Here is a 17,095-nt window from a genome sequence, read left to right on the forward strand (position 1 = left end):
GCCTCCTGCTGCTGCTGCCGCGCTGCCACCACGCGATTTCTGTTCTCATCCTGAAGCAAGGTTTTTAACCTGAGGTACTATTTCTGGGTTAGCGGAGTCTATAACCTGAAGTTTCTGTAACCTGAAGAGTCTGTAACCCGAGGTACCACTGTATAAGTTCTTTCGAAGTGTAGTTCCTTATAGCTAGTCTTTTTCTGTCTTTCAAATTGTACAGTGCTGGTAGCTGCCTCGGTATTGTCAGTGGGGATATTCCCATGCCCTGTCCCTGCTTGAACCTGGATACTGTCTCTTTTGAGGTTTACATCATGGTTGCTATTTTAACATTTGCAGAAGCAGCATCATTAAGCAAGAAGAAGAAGCTTTCATCTGGCCCAGGAAGGTTCTCCTTCAGAAAAGTGCAGAGAGTCCAAGTCTGGCAGCCACTCTCAATAAGTGGCCTCAGAGATCACTCTAAGCCTCTTATTTACTTGGTGGATGTGCATGTGTCTGTTAAAATAAAGAAATACTTTGAGGATTCCAGGGAGGCAGTATCCCCCACCTGAGACACCCATGAGTATACTCAAGAAGTTAAATTGCCATTTCTGTTGTGTGTGTGTAAGGTTGTGTTTTCTGGGCAGGATTCACCGGAGGACTCCCATTCCACCTGTGCAGGGGGACTTCACCCTGCCCACTCTCCACCCCCTCACGTCTCTCGAAATTGACTCTGAGGGGTTTGGGGAAATTCCCAGAACAGCACACAGTGGGGGGAGAGGCAGGACCAAGCTGGAATTCTTGTGCAGATGAAACATTTGTAATAGCGTGACACTGAATTCCACCCCATGTTGAGATGCGGAATTTTTTTTCACACTGTATAATAATTTAGTACTGCCATCTCTCTCATATGCTGAAATGTATAAGGCGTGAGGATCCAGCCAAAGTTAAGCAAATTTGTCCTGTCAGGGTTGGCCAGCCCATGAAGCAGGGTGAGGCCATTGCTTCAGGTGGCAGATCTGCCCAGCTGCAATGGATTTGCTACACCACTGCATCCCCACTCAGCACTGTCTGTCTCATTTCACTCCCCTGGCTGCCTCATGTGTGCATATATACAGCGGCATTTTTAGTTTTGCCTAGTGTGGTAAAACGTCCTAGGCTGTGTCCTGTTCATTCAGTGGGAAAGTTAAAGTACAGCCTTAGTTTAATTATAAGATCTAAAATGCTTAAAGTTGGCAGAATCATGTGCATTGTTGATCTCCCTTTAAAGTAAAATAAAAATAACAAAACAAACCGACAGTAAATTTTATTTAAGCTCAAAATCCGTAGACGTGGTTTCCCAGAAGTGTATTTTCTTTACTAATATCATTAATTCCTGCAATTTTATGCAATTGCTATGGCTGCGGAAAGCTTTGAGAATGGACAATTTTCAAAGAATCCCCATTGAAGGATATAAAATGTTTTAAGATTCTTAAGTGATGTTACCTATGCAATTTTTAATAAGTAGTCCAGACCAAAAGCTTTTTCTTTTTACCTTGGCTGCTGGCACGCAAGGCAACTTTAGATTTACAAAAGTAAAAATAATTTTACTGTTGGCAGGAAGTCAACTCTAAATTATTATTATTATTTTAAAGTTGAAAGCTTGGCACTTTTGGGGATTCGTGCTCTTTCTGGTAATAATTACAATAGCTTAACGAAGACTTGGTGAGCAATTAAACAGATCTATGAATGTTTGTGTTTTTAATTATTTTTTGGAATGGGATCAATCGTCCTCCATGAATCCAGATTTTTTTTTTTTTTTGCATCTTTCACAGAAGAAATGTCTGAACTGCTATTTTTTTCTTTGTTTTTAAGGACTGGGGAGCTGGAATATGTATGTCTAAGATGGAAACATCCACTTCAACTGCTGCTGGAAAGAAAGAAGGGAAAAATGCCCTTCTGGAAGGCAGTGGTTTTAATGAAACAACGAAGAAAACAACTCCTTTAGCAGCAGCCGCAGCAGCAGCAGTGACACAAGGAGGTACTTTTTTCGTTGTTGTTTTGTTTCCCACACTTTGAAAGCAACAGGGGCTCTTTTTCATTAGACTGTTAGGTTTTAATATGAACAGAGGCATATGTTCATGTGTGAATATGCTGAGTTTATTGGGGCTCTTGGTCTTAGAAAGTTAAAGCAACTGGAAATTGACAGACTGCAGATCCCATGCCTTCACAGAGAGTAACCTGGACCTGTTTTGAGACGCATGTGGCTTTTGCATTCAAATTAACTCCAGAGATAGTACTGATTGTCAGTTGTTGCTGTTTCCTGGATGCCTGTGTGGAATGAACAGAGTAATTCATCTTCAGGAGGGGAATGCAAAGTGTTCTGTCTTCCAGCAGAGAACACCATAATTTACAGGTTTTGTGGTTTATTTTGCTATTGTCCTGTCCTGTCCTGTCCTGTCCTGCAGCAAAAATCGAACTATTTACCCAAACAGCTGATTGTTGTTTAATTTAGGGTTTGTGTGTGTGTGTGTATGTGTGTGTTTTTAACGTTAATATAAAAGCATAAAAGGAATTCAGATCATGATGGCCCCATAGTGACTAACGTGAATCAGAAAGAATATGGGAAAAGTGGCTAGCCTGAAAAAACTAAAGACTCTTATTAACAGAGGATTATATCCAAAAGATCCATTGATTTAAATGGCTCAACTCTGAGTATGACTTACTTCAAGGGGCTCACATTGCCTCAGGAGCAATTTTCCACAGGCTGCATAGAAATAGTTGTCGTAGCAAAAGTGAGTGTAGCCAGACACACAACTCTCCACCTTCTATCCTGGCAAGCAAAAGATACTACGACAGTTGGAGGATACATTCCAGCCAGGTAAAGCGACTTGAGGCGAATGCAAAGCAGGGCCAGTAATGGTTCTGGCTCCAAAAAGAGGGCATAGCCTGGGCAGAGTACAGAGGGCCAGTCTGAGAGGTCTGGGGGCTGTATTTGGCCTGTGGGCCTCATTAATTGGGTATCTCCCAGAGAAACCTAACTCTAGTAAAAATGGGGATTTGCAAACCAGAACTGCCTGGGAGTATGCTGTGGATTGCTCGCTGAACCCTACATTTGTGTACAACTGACTGGGAACTTGTTGGTATTTGCTGTTGTAAGAGGGAATCACACACAGCAAAATCAGAGAACTGTTGCTTGCTCTGGTTAGACACCAACCACTCCTTGTTTTCCTTGCATGGGACAGAATGACCTCTCACAGCAGGAAATGAAGGAACAAATTAGCTGAGACTTGACCGGTGGAATGTGACAAGTGGCATTTTCAGCTGCATAAACTTTTTCAGCTGATTTTTGGCCTTTCAAAAATATTTCTCATTGCTGGACAAGACTGTGTTTCAGAATATATCTTTGCCTCATTCTTTTGACACTATATAGTCCCCTGAACAGAAGAATGTAGGAAAAGTTCCCCACCCCACCCCTTGCCATCAGCTTTCTTTGTTTTCTTGGCTATTTGGTAGATAACATGGGCTTGCCAGGGGAAGTGAGAAAGATTCCCATCTCTTTCTTTATAACTACTTACAATTTCAAAAGGTGTAAGTCTATATTTCACCTGTTCAAAAAGAAACCTCCCAGTTGTTGTTCTTCTGTAAAAGCATCAAATATGCAGGACAATGGTTAAGGGGTGAGCAGTGGGGAAAACCTTTTAGAGATCACTGTCGAAACAGAACAACAACAAATGTTACTAGCTCTGGAAAGAACATTATTGAGAGATGTCTCAAATACAAGATAAAACCATTAAAACCAGCCACACAACTGTACACCATGGGTTGTACTCAACATAGTTCTAAGGTGAATGCTCCATCAATGCAAGGATTTCTCCTTGTGTAGCAGAAAGTTTTCCCCCTACGTTACCTGTCCCCTGAATCTGTTCTGGCTTTCCCTCCGTCCTCTGGAGCAGATTTGTGGACAGCGCAGGGGACAAGCAGGGGTGGGAGAAGGAAGGAAATCACCTTGCACTAGCACAAAATATTTCCATAATACCGCCCCATATTTTTGAACAACCGCATAATACTGCTATGGTACAACAGTGCTGTGCTTACCACCCACTACCCTAAGGGAAAGCCAGGCCCAGCTCATGATGCTTTGTATTGGTATAAATGCACTGAAATGTTTAGTGTGGATTATAAAATGACAGCTTGAAATTTCAGGTAATTGGAAGTTTAGAAACAGTAGCGTCCAAACACCACATTGTGATGGTAGTCAGTCAGCAACATTTCCCAGATCTTGGTTGAGGGCTGTAATATGCCTGAGAGACTCCCACCAAAAGAAGTCAAGAGGTATTTCATCTGATATTCTAGCTGGCTTATCCATGGAACCTTATTGTCTAATACAGCTGAAAAATGAGTAATTGGGGCAAGCATACTCCATCACCTACCTCCAACCAAGTAGGTGACATGCAGAAGGCATTGCTAGCACTGCCAATATGGTTCTAGGCTTCAAACTTACTTTGAAAGCCATTTGAATAGGATCACTATGTCATACTCACCAGTATCTGGTTGGTATTTAGTAGTATTTGATGGCTAATATGTAGTAGTAATCAGTATTTGACAGTTCATATGTGAATTCTGTCAAGCTCAAAACAATCAAGAGATACCATATTAAAAGCATTTATATTTTGAAGTAAAAGAAGAATCACATTCAAAATATAAAATTGAAATTGAAATACCTTGTTTTAAAAACTGGCTGGTCAAATTAGAAAATTTAATGAATGTTGAACGTTTGTAAATATTTGTTTCAGCTCTTAATTGAAAGTGTCAAGTGCCTTATCGTTAACTGTATGCCCCCCCCCCGAACCCCACAATAATGCACACCCCTCATGACACAAATACCAGCTTGGAGAATTGATGGTGTTTACGTTGGCAGCATTTCCCCCCTGATGTCTAGCTCTGTCAAGACTAATTTTAGCATTTCTAAAGCTGGGTAAAAATATGGCCTCATTACTTTGATGTCAGAGCATGGTTTACTATTAGTATATTCTGGGGTTTATCATTTTAGTCATGTTTAACACGGCTACAGGAGGCATGCACTATTAAATCTGGCTTATTTTACATTCCTGTCCGGGATTATTTATTTGGAACAATTTCCTCTCTATCAAAAGACACAGCTAATGCTGAGTTTTAATGTGTTATTTACACACAAAATAACCTATTTACAACTTGGTATCTGCCGGAGGGAGAATGAATGGGCTGGTGCTCCCTCCATTCTGTTCTATCGGAGTTTAACAATCTGGATTGCTAATAGAACCATTTATCATGGGGTGGTAATTTATTTTATGTTAGTTGCATAGGTCTCACTGCCTCTGATCTATGGAAATACTTCGTGTATAATGAAGTCCAACAAGTCATTTGGTGTAAACATGGGAAAGCCAAGGTTGGAGCCAGTGAAAACCAAGATGTACTCTTTACCCTAGGTAATATTTCTCAGAAATTAATGCCTTGGTTGATTAAATAAAAACCCGTCACCTTGCACATGTGCTTTTAAGTACAGAACTGTTGGAATGGAATATTGTACAGGGTACATTAATGCTGCAGAACGAAGAATATTCTGTGTGGGTTTTTTTAATTTGAGGCTCCAATAGACTACTTCTTCAGATCAAGGGTCTAAAAGGCTGTTGTAGATGAGGTCAAGAAAGCATTTTCTCCCCTGTCCAATTGATTTGATATCCCAATTGAGTTGATATCCAATGTCATGCCAACGCCCCCAATAAAATATTTGAGGGGGCTGGGCCCTCCCAAAGTTGATGGAGATTGTGTGCTGGATATTACATGCATAGGCTGACTTCAGATGCACCATCACTTGAGTGGACTGGATGACCAGCATGCCAGCTGGGCAGTGGGAACAGGCACATCCTAACTCAGCTGCATATAGTGGGTCTGATCTGCCAAAATTATTGTCCAAACCTTTCCCTTTGCTGGGCTGAACTATCAGCCCACAGAAACGGAGTGGGTACCCTAGGAGACTCTGAACACTAACATCCCCTAAGGGGAGGCTGTACATTTCAGGGGGACAGACAAGCTTTATTTCAGAAAACCTTGCCCACCATTACCAAGCTTCTCATCACTGAACCCCTAATGTGCTTCTTGTGGGACACACAGTTGCAAAATGGCTGCAGTAAACTCTCAAAGAGCTTTAAAATTATATCTAATGATAAACGGACCAAAAGAGACACTTAGAATCACCTGTTCAGCCTCAGTGATACAGTTGGGACTAGAAGGAAGCAGCTTTTTCCACTCTGATTCCCAAGCAGTCTATGTAAGCAACACAGATTGAATCGTCCCCCCAAAAGTCATGAGGATTGACAAGATAGATAGGTGGGTCAGCCATGAGCATGGGAAAGAGAAGGTAGAAGGAAAGGAGAATCCCAGCAGACCTCATATAAACAAACCAATAAAAATGTCAACTGTGTGTGTGTTCCTTAGAATTAAAGGAATAAGAAAATAGAAACTGCCACTTAAAGTCGCCTAACCTATCCTCCTTGGCAAGCCAGTGACAGCTCTAGAGACTTGTTTGCCTAGTTTCACCAGAAAAGAGCAGCAGAAGAGATACTTATATATTGCAAATTAATTCAAATTCTAGGCCTCTAAAGTTCTTTTCTCCTTAAGCTGTTTTCTGTTGGAGTAGATTGGAATGTCTTAGCCTGAGAAAACTGTGTGAATAAAGTGTTCAGATCTCTCCACAGGGTTCACATTGACTAACATTGTTCAGGCCACCTTCTGGCCCTTCCCCCGACCATCTTTTGGCTCCTGCGACCTCTAATAAGGAGTCTATGCCATCTAAGTTCATTTTTCTCTTATTTTTTCTTATGATGGAACAGCCCAGAGGACCAGGGACTGGGACAAAGCATTGAATCAGGTGCTCTCTACCTCCTGCCCTGCATCTCCCCTGAGAAAATTTATTCCTTCTACCTCAGTCAAGGTGTCAGTGCAAACTAAGTATCTGCTTTAATTGCAGCACTTGATTGGTTTTAACAATGAATCCCTTAACTGCACTGCAGATCAGAAGGAAATTCATTCTAGCAAAGGAGCACTCAGTCTCGTGGCTTGTTCCTAAACTCTTAAACGTAGTTAAGGGAACCCCAGAGTTAACATCAGCACCAGTTCTTCCCCCAATTAACTGCATAACAGATGTAGCTAATCATGGCACACTGTAGAACAGAGGAAATGGCTACAAATTTAGACCAATTCCTCTGGTGTTGGAGTCATGGAAACAGACTGTAGTAAGAATGCAGGATAAGGAGATACTTTGTGAATTATTGGCAGGCAGCTGAAATGTTGTTTGAAGCTATCTATCTGGCTGTAAAGTGGCTTAACCGATACCCATCCTAGGTGCATCTCTGAAGGCTGAACAGAAATTTCCATGGCCTTACTAAATGCCTTTTCCATCCATCATCTCTGTTGCTTTTAGTATGTCCATCAGCAGCAACATCCTAAAGTGAAGTTCATTCTGTATGACGCATATTGCAAAACATGCCCTAGGCAATTTGGAAATGGACACTCCTAAAAAAACGGTGTGTGAAGTCTTGTTCCATGGCCTAGAGACATTCAAAATGTATGATTTCCACTCTAAGGGTTTATAATCTGCAACTGTGCATTGACGTGTACTGGATTGCCATAGACATGATGAAGCGTTCAGCCTCCCAGTGGAGGAGAAGCAGATGCCAGCACTCTATGGATCTTGGCTGGGTGTGAAGACATTTTTATTTCAGCATGAATGGGGGGGGGGCATTAATTTTATTTGATTGCACATAATACTTTCTTGTTGTACCTATGATGTTGTCATGTATTTTAGTTTGTTAGAGATTGTAGATGATTCATAAAATGTTGTAAGTTACAGAAATGTTGTAAGTTACAGAAATAAATTAGAAAAGCGTGGTGTGGAGAAGTGCTATGGCTGCCATATGTCGGGAATACTGCAGCCGCAAGCAAAAAAAAAAAAGGTCAACAACTTCTTTTCTGTCCAGAATTTCAGTTTTTGAAATATGGCAACCCTAGGATAGACAGAAGTTTTTCTCCTTCTCCTTTAAGACTAGAAATGGGGACATGTGATGAAACCGAATGTTGGAAGATCCCAGAAAAGCAGAGGGAAGTTTTACCTCCATCATCAGAGGCAGTATGACTCTGAGTACCAGATGCTAGGAAAAGCAAGTGAGGAGATTGCTGATGTGCTTGGGTCCCGCATCTGCTTGTCCATTGGGAGAACAAGATGGTGAACTAGGTTGGCCTTTGGCCTGATTCAGCAGGTTTCTTCTGATATTTTTTTTTTTTTTTTTTTTGCTGCCAGGAGAATTCCATTATCAGGTAATGTAGAAGAGGGAAGAGTGTAATAAGAATGAGTGGGCAGTGAATTTTGCTGTAGATCAATCCTCATAACTACAGTATAGACTTGGGCGGTTCCTGTTCCTTTTCCTTTGCAGTTAATCTGAGGGCTTCTAGACCTTGTGAGTCTTTCTTGATAGAGCACATACTTGTCACATGTAAGGTCCTAGGTTCAGTCCCTGCCATCTCCAGTTATTGGATGTTAGGTAGCAGAGCTGGGGAAACCTTCCATCAGATGGACTATGCAGTATTGAACTAGGTCAGGGGTCAGCAAACTTTTTCAGCAGGTGGCCGGTCCACTGTCCCTCAGACCTTGTGGGGGGCCGGACTATATTGGGGGGGATGAACGAATTCCTATGCCCCACAGAGATGCATTTTAAATAAAAGCACACATTCTACTCATGTAAAAACACGCTGATTCCCGGGCCGTCCTCAGGCCAGATTTAAAAGGCGATTGGGCCGAATCTGGCCCCTGGGCCTTAGTTTGCCTACTCATGAACTAGGTTGTTCTTCACCAGCATGGTACCCTTCAGGTATTGGACTGCAACTCCCATCAGCCCTAGCCAGCATGGTCAAGGATGAAGAGAGTTTCAGTGCAAAACATCTGACACACACCACGTGGGGGGAAACTGAACATAAGTTAAGACAGCTCGCACAATTATATTAATTATGACAAAAATCAAAATAGGAAGAGCTCTCACCAACCCTCATCCACACTATTTCAGCAATACCCCTGGCTGAACATATGAGCTGGAGGCAATTTTATTGAGGACCGGTGAAAGAATCTTATATGGCAAGTTGGTCCTGTTAAAACATCTTCATCTTAAAAAATCGCAGGTTACCATGTCCTGGATATCCCGCCCCCACCTTTAAAGAAAACAGATGCTTTTGTTTTAGTCAGTTTTGCTTCACTGAAATTTACTACGTTTCTTAGTCTGCAATCCTAAACCCATTTACCTGAATGCAGTAGGACTTACTTCTTAGTAGAAACGGGGCAGATTCAACAAAACCAGTTGCACTGGCAGGAGGTCATCGCAACAAGTCCCACTTCCACCCATGGTTAGGATTCGCACTGTATGTTAAGTTCAAAGTTCAGTTTGTTTCTAAGAGCGGAACTTAATGGTTTAAAGCATTTTCAGAGGGAGCCCTTCTACAAGCTACAAGTCTTGCAAAACCTGAGCTCCTGGATAAAGTACAGCTCCTTGTAAGACCACAGGTCCTTTGCAAGTTAAGTAGAATAAACTCTCTGAAACCACAATTTCAGGGTTGGGATTTGAGCAAGAATATGGCTTGCTATTCTTTTGGAAGGGCAATTCTGTTATTTCTGTACCGGTAGAGTATAGTCACTGATTACTCCCTTGGATTTTCTCCAGCTGTACCATAATGTTACTTAAGGACTGCTCCAGATGTTCAGAATTTCTTCAGTCTCCAGAACTCTGAAGTTGATGTTATGCAGCAGGACAACTCGGGGCCTCTTTGAGATTAAACGTGTATAAAGAAGATTGACTGTGGAAGTTGCCACAGTTTAAGGAAATTATGGGTGCCTGCCCATACACTGTGTTCTCCATAGCATGTGAAAGGCATACATGTATTTATTGGGTATGGAGGCCCAGGACCAAGTGCCAGTTTCCAAGATGTGTTTGGCATCCCTTTTTACCTGCTGTCAAGTATCAGCATGGCTCTCAAGTGCTACAGTCAACACTGTAGGTAAATGAAATGTCTTATCTGCGGGTTTTTGTTCCATGTGATGCAGACCTTAACATCCACCACCCTATCTATAGATGGATAACTCCCATGCATGGAATAAATATTTTAAGGCAAAGTTTGAATGAGCTGTAAGACTTGTATTTTTTCTTCTTCAAAGAGTGAAGCTTTATTTGGGGGGGGGATCAATAGGGACTTAGTGGGTTTCCCCTTCTCCTATTTAAAGGCTGCAGCAGATAAAAATAACCCGAGCTGAAGGAAGGCCGCTAACACAAAATAAATAATTACATTATGGAAAAGGCCTGGGGAGATTGCTTGTGTAAATCACTTTTAAACGAGAACAAGCTCCAGATAAAATCCATTCTTTTATCACACAGATTAAGTCTTTTCCCTTTGACGCTAAATAATTGATAGGGTTTGGCAGAGCGTTCCACAGCTGCCTTTGCAGAGCAGTGGGACTGCTCTCGGGGTCAGGCAAGTGGCAAAGAAGAATGCTCTTAAGAAACGCTGCACTTCCACTACTGACACCTAGAAATGGGGCTTGAATTCCCCACCCTCCTTAAAGAATGGCCGCCGTGCCTTGAAAAGATAGTGGAGCGCCAACGGAGCAAAGGGATGGAATGTGTTACTTCCTTGACACCTAACGGCAAAGCCTGAGGTGGATTTGGTGTGGTTCTTTTTACCCAGTGTGTGAGTTTAATTAAGCACAGTGTAACACCTTGCATAGATTTTGTATTTCGTTTCTATTAATGTCGTACCATGTGATCTCTCTCTCTCTCTCTCTCTCTCTCTCTCTCTCTCTCTCTCTCTCCCTCTCCCTCGCTTAATGCTTAATGTGGCTCTAGACAAGGACTTGTGGGACCCTCACTTCAAGGTCAGAACACTTGAGAGGATTTATTGAGAATAAATGCAAGTAAGCCCCTCCCACCCGCCGGCACTTTCCAGTTTCAAAAGTGGCCAGCATTAACCATTACACAAGCCACACTCCTTCCACTGCCACTGCTTTCTCACTCGGCGGCTTTTGCTACCACTGTCTTCATCACAGCAGTGTGGAAACAAATAACTGAGCAACAAGTCCCAATAAAGGGTGCTTTTTTGACACAACAAAAACTCGTACAGCTGCTACACAGCTCTGTAACTTTGACCCCTTGCAGTCAACTATTCCAAAGTGAGTGCTCTCAAGCGACACACCAGTTGCCAAAGTGTGGCAGAAAGCAGTTTGCATGGATCTGTCTAGGCCTTTGGCCCTCTAGGTGTTGTTGAACTACGTCTCTCACCATCCCTGGCCATTGACATGCTTGCTGGCACTGATGGAAGTTGTAGTTCAGCAACATCTATGGGGCCAAAAGTTTCTCATACCATCTCTAGGCCCAGATAATTCTCATTCTTTCCCAGGTCCTGCTTTCTGTCTTCTCTGGTTAGAAGCCTACACAGAAAACTGAGCTACACTGGGGATTTATTTATTTTTACCTCCCATCGGGTGCAAATGTGTTGTAAAATGAGTGGCAGAATGGAAAGTAAAATGGTAATCAGTATACACCCTGCTTCCCCCAACAAACATTCATTTCAGCTTTAGGTAACTGTTTCTCAAAACACCAGATGGTCTTGTTTGTCCTCTAAGCAAAACCTAAGCATTGTTGCCTACAACTGATGGCAAGTGTTTCCTGTAAGACAGAAGGTATTGTGGCCTTCCTGCATCAGAGTCAGAAAGCAGCTCTGGAATTTTTGTGGCAGACCCTGTTCCTGGGACAAGTGGGAGAAGAAATAAAAGAAAATTCCAGCTCTGACCACTGGCAGAGTCCGCCTTTCTCTCTCCACTTAGTAACTACAACCCCATCCTTCACACATCTGAGGTTATGGGGAAAGGCACACAGGCCAGGAATGCCTCAGTAACCTCATTTTACAAATAAGGTGATGCTGTGAGCAATGTGATATTAAATACTCTTTCTGCAAAGAACCAGGTTGACTGAAGAGCCCCTTGCCCCAGTACAGTGGTACCTCGGGTTACATACGCTTCAGGTTACACACTCCGCTAACCCAGAAATAGTGCTTCAGGTTAAGAACTTTCCTTCAGGGTAAGAACAGAAATCGGGCTCCAGCAGCGTGGCGGCAGCAGGAGGCTCCATTAGCTAAAGTGGTGCTTCAGGTTAAGAACAGTTTCAGGTTAAGAACGGACCTCCGGAACAAATTAAGTACTTAACCCAAGGTACCACTGTAATAATTTCCTAAGGGTGGGTGGAATGATTGACACTTCAGTGCATAACATTTTCTCAAAATGGGGAGGGTGGAGAAGAATTTGGTAGACCAACCTTTGCCAGCCTTGTGCCCTCCAGATGCACTTCCTGGGGCTGTTGAGAGTTGTGGTCCAGAACATCTGGAGCAGGGGTCAGCAAACTTTTTCAGCAGGGGGCCGGTCCACTGTCCCTCAGACCTTGTGGGGGGCCGGACTATATTTTGAAAAATATATATTAACGAATTCCTATGCCCCACAAATAACCCAGAGATGCATTTTAAATAAAAGCACACATTCTACTCATACAAAAACTCCAGGCAGGCTCCACAAATAACCCAGAGATGCATTTTAAATAAATGGGCACATTCTACTCATGTAAAACACACTGATTCCTGGACCGTCTGTGGGCCGGATTGAGAAGGCTAATTGGGCTGGATCCGGCCCCCAGGCCTTAGTTTGCCTATCCATGTTCTGGAGATTGGTGAAGGCTTGATATATGTAAAGGCTGAATGATCCTGAAAGTTTTAGAAAACTGGCAGGAGGCATCCCGTGATCTGGTTCAGTGGAGGCTCTGAGGCGCCTCGTGGCTGTCTGATTGGCGGTCTGCTTATTTATGTAAACAGCTTCAAAACTTTTTAGCATCTTTCTGTTTTCACAGAGTTCCGAGGGGAATTCTGAGCAGGCATTCTCCAAGTAACATCCTGAGGAGATCAGAATGCTGTTTGTAAAAGAGCTTTTCAGTCGGGGATCCACAACATTTATTCCAAAAGAAGCTTTCTGCCACATGAATTTACTCTCTGCTCTGAAACAGATCCAAGAAATTCTGCTCAGAGCAGATGCGTTTCTAAATAAACAGCTAAAGTCAAGATTTTGATAACTTCCTTTGTATCACTATAGAAGTCCCAATGTAGAGTTTAAAAACAAAGCATGCCGTACTGGGGGGGGGGGCAGTAAAGGGCTTTTTTTTCTCCCTCTCCCCTTCCCTTGAAGCTTTCACCCTCTTTCTGTTGTGCTGAAGACTAAATGGACTAAAAGGTCATAGAAAGTTAAAACCAGACGTTAGATATTTCTGCACATAATTAAATTATCCGAGCCTAGCTTATGTCTAAAAGGCCCAATGCTGTAAGTGGCTTCGTAGTTTCAGATCGGTTTGTAGACATAAAGGAAATGTCAAATCATAACGATGAAAGAGGTCAAAAGTCATGTAATCCAAAACATACGCGCCACCACTGAAACCATAGATCCACAGAGCTCTGGATCAGGCTCCTTAGATAACAATGTGCTGCAAACAACCAGTAAGCAAGCTTAGAATCAGGGCCCCAACCGAATGCAGAAATACGTTTTAAGCCCAACTGAAACCAATGGGATTTAAGCGCCTTTAATTCTGTTTTGGCATTTGGCCAGATTCTCTATTAATCTGTGTGTTCTGGAGGAGTGAATAAAGGGAACAGACTGCATTTCTACTTGCCTTTATATTCCTTCTACAGTGTGCCTCTAGCTACAGTCAGGTACAGCATTCTGAGGTAGGCAGGGCTTTACTTGATCTTTTGAATGTGAAGTTTAAACTAGATCTGTTGAGTGTCCATGAGTCCCAGCTTCTCGGAACTAATTTTTCAATGTAAAATGCAAAGGTTGGGTTTAAATATTCAGCAGAACAGCCCTGACACCCATAATCCATGCAACTGGGGAAGGCTGAGAATGCAATGGAAGACCTTTGCTGGTCAGGGTCAATACTACTGTGCAGGCTCCCATTTCACTAGAGTGGTGTGAGCTGTTGGCAGCCTGGTGCTACCTACAGATGGTAGGTAGACAGTGTAGAGGTGGGCCAACCAAGGATCATTTAGATTAGGGCTTCCCAAACTTGGGTCTCCAGCTGTTTTTGGACTACAACTCCCATCATCCCTAGTTAGCAGGACCAGTGTTCAGGGATGATGGGAATTGTAGTCCAAAACAGCTCAGGACTGAAGTTTGGGAAACCCTTCTTTAGATCCTCAGTTTGCCCAGCTCCTGGAAAGGAGCCTGATCTCAGTCTGCCTCTGCTGCATCAGCCTGGAACTGGTTCATCAAAAATCAAATACTGTCTCCCCAGCCACACCACCATCTTCTATCCTGGGTAGTGCAAATGGCAGTGCTTGGCAGTGCCACTGCATTCAGCCCTGCTGTTCCTTGAGTTGCTTCCTTAGATTAGGCAATTATCAAAAAATTACAATGGTTCTGAGAACGATTTTGCCCTTAGTTACTTTGTACTGCTAGTTTCATTCACAGATAACTGGAGTGAATTTGTGTGTCCTCATATTTTACGTAGGCTTTACCTGTTTAAATCAAAGTGAGCAACATAATACAAATTGGTCGGTATCCTGTTTTTGCCAATGGGGACTTGATTCCTCCCACTGTTTATTCAGGTAACATGTTGCATCTTGGCGCTGCTATTCATCTTTGCTTCCTTTCGCATACAAGTAGGAATACACTGAGACAGCTTGCTTGCTAGAACAGTACTTGGCACAGGAACTTACCTCTCTAATGCTGGCCTGTAATTAGAGCCACTGGTGCTCTTTCCAAAGTGTTAGCAGCTGGAGAAAGTAGCAAAACAAAACAACACAAAGGTGATGATTTTGCTAAGTGTTGTTTTTTATTGGTGTGTGTGTGTATGTGGGCTTTCGTGAAAGTATTATGACGTACTCTCTCTAGTAAACTTTCCTCCTTTCCAGAAGTTTGCTTTGGGAAAGGAATCAAACTGCATTTGGATCAAACATTGGTGATACTTGTTGTGTTACTTTTTGCAGCTGCAGGATGTGAAGCCTGTGAATTTTCCTGTGTCATCTGTATGCACATGAAAATGGCTTTTTATATATAAAAAAGAAAAGTACAAAAAAGTGCTGTTGGCTCCCTGACAGACTCTTGGTTGTTCAGTCAGGCTCACAATTCACCAAGCTGAGTGAAATCAAAAGCACTGTGCTGCGTTAACAAAATATGTTTTTTGTTAGTTAGTTAGTTAGTTAGTTAGTTAGTTAGTTAGTTGTGATCCACCTTTCCACAAAATGATACAGAAGGTGGCTAACAATAACAACACTTCCTGTCTGACTTTCCGGACAAATCACATGGGGAATAAGTTTCCAAAGGCCAATCGTGGGATCAGAACAGTGGAACGTGTAGCTCTCTTAGCACCAGTTTGTTTCCAGTTGTATCATTAATATGTACAATATAAGAACAAGAAAGATCTGTTGACCTCAACAACAGCAGATGACCAGAACTAAAGGCAGCACATAAGGTCCCTGTATGGAGTTGTACTTGACGCCTAAGAACTTTTTCTGTAGAGAAGCTCAGCTCCCAGGTTTTGCTTTGGTGGTTTAATTATATACCTGACATTAAAGCTAGGTTCACCAAATGATTTGCTGAGGTTCCTGAATATAGGCAAACCCGGATGAGCATATGGTTTTGGGGTCAAAACCACATATGACTCCATGACTTTAGCTTTTAAATGAGGCAGCATTTAGTGGTTGAACGTGAGTTTTTAGTGGTTAGACAGTCTGAGCAAATGCATTAAGGTGAGCATGTTACTTTGAGGGAGAGATGTTCAGAAGGTCAGACCATGTTCACCTTTTGCCAACTCTTTTCAAAGCCAAGTATGAACAGCAGCACCTGATACTTTATCTTTCCATAAGGACAAGGACCTGACAGTATTATCCTCCCGTCTCCCCAGAAGACATCTGACAGATTTCATCATTTAAACAATGCCAAGCTTTAAGTAGGCCTTAATCCATATTTTAGGATCCTGGAAGAAATGGCATGCTGCAATGCTGCCACTACTAGTACTGCCCCTATTACAAATATTGTTAATAATTGCTAACACATAATTATGAAAGACTACCTGCATCCATACATACCTGCCTTAGCTTTATGCACTGCCCTCTGATCCTGTATTAGGCTAACAAGTACCAAGGACAGGACCTTTTCAGTGATGGCCCCGCATTTAAGGCTCACGCTTCCTCAGGAAATATGACTGAGGAACACAGGGGTGTTTGGATTTTTTAAAAGAAACTTTCAAGCACTTTTTAAAGCATTTTTATTTCAGTCAGCCTCTTACTAATTGCTGTTGCATTTATTAATTTCTGCTACGGTTCAGTTTTAAGGGATGATAATGTGGTTTTCATTTGATGGTTATTTCATAATGTTTTAGCACCATTATTCTACTTTATGAAATTTTGTACATGACCTTGAAGGAGCAATTGTGTCCAAAAAGGCAGTGTATCAGTCACATAAGTAATAAATGTGTAAGTGGCCCAGGATGGAAGTATCCTGGGAAGCACGTCTGGGCATCAGATTTTCCAGGGCGAGCTTCTCTCAAGTCACTTATTACCAGAATCAAGAGATGGAAGGTTGTTTGTAATGAGCACCACAAATTCTTCCATAGGAGAGTGCTCCAGTTTAAAGCCTCATTTTAAAATACTCAGTTAATGCATTAATTAGGACAGTTGTCTGAATGATTGCATTCAGTTCCACAGATAAACAATATTTATAACGAACTGTTTGAATGGAGCAGGACGAAGTGTGCTAAGGCCAATTTGATTGCTGCCTTTTATAGAACCAGCTACTAAAACAGTGCCTAAGCAACATCTGGAAGGCAACAGATTGTCACAGAGTCACTAACATCTGAATCAAACCAAATTTATTGCTGGTTGCTAAAAATATATAGAGGAAAGTAAAAGTTCCAAGCATTAACTATGTGCATTGTAAAGATAAGTAACGGCTGCTATAAGATCACTTTAAAAAATTCCCTTTGGGACATGAAAGAGGTCTTTGAAGGGAGCAAGTTTTAATGCAGAAATGTTTGGGTCA

The 17,095-nt window shown here is 42.2% G+C and overlaps 1 protein-coding gene across 1 annotated transcript in view; it reads left to right on the forward strand.

The window, feature by feature from the left end:
* GLI2 (GLI family zinc finger 2) overlaps positions 1 to 17,095 on the forward strand; it is a 185,156-nt gene that overhangs the window by 39,560 nt on the left and 128,501 nt on the right. The window contains exon 2 of the mRNA XM_081885514.1: positions 1,825 to 1,990. Coding sequence (XP_081741640.1) covers positions 1,846 to 1,990 — 145 coding nt within the window. The 5' untranslated portion in view covers positions 1,825 to 1,845. The remainder of the gene's footprint in view (positions 1 to 1,824; positions 1,991 to 17,095) is intronic.

This window comes from Podarcis melisellensis, assembly GCF_964234715.1.
Source record: "Podarcis melisellensis genome assembly, chromosome: 1".
Lineage (NCBI taxonomy): Eukaryota > Metazoa > Chordata > Lepidosauria > Squamata > Lacertidae > Podarcis > Podarcis melisellensis.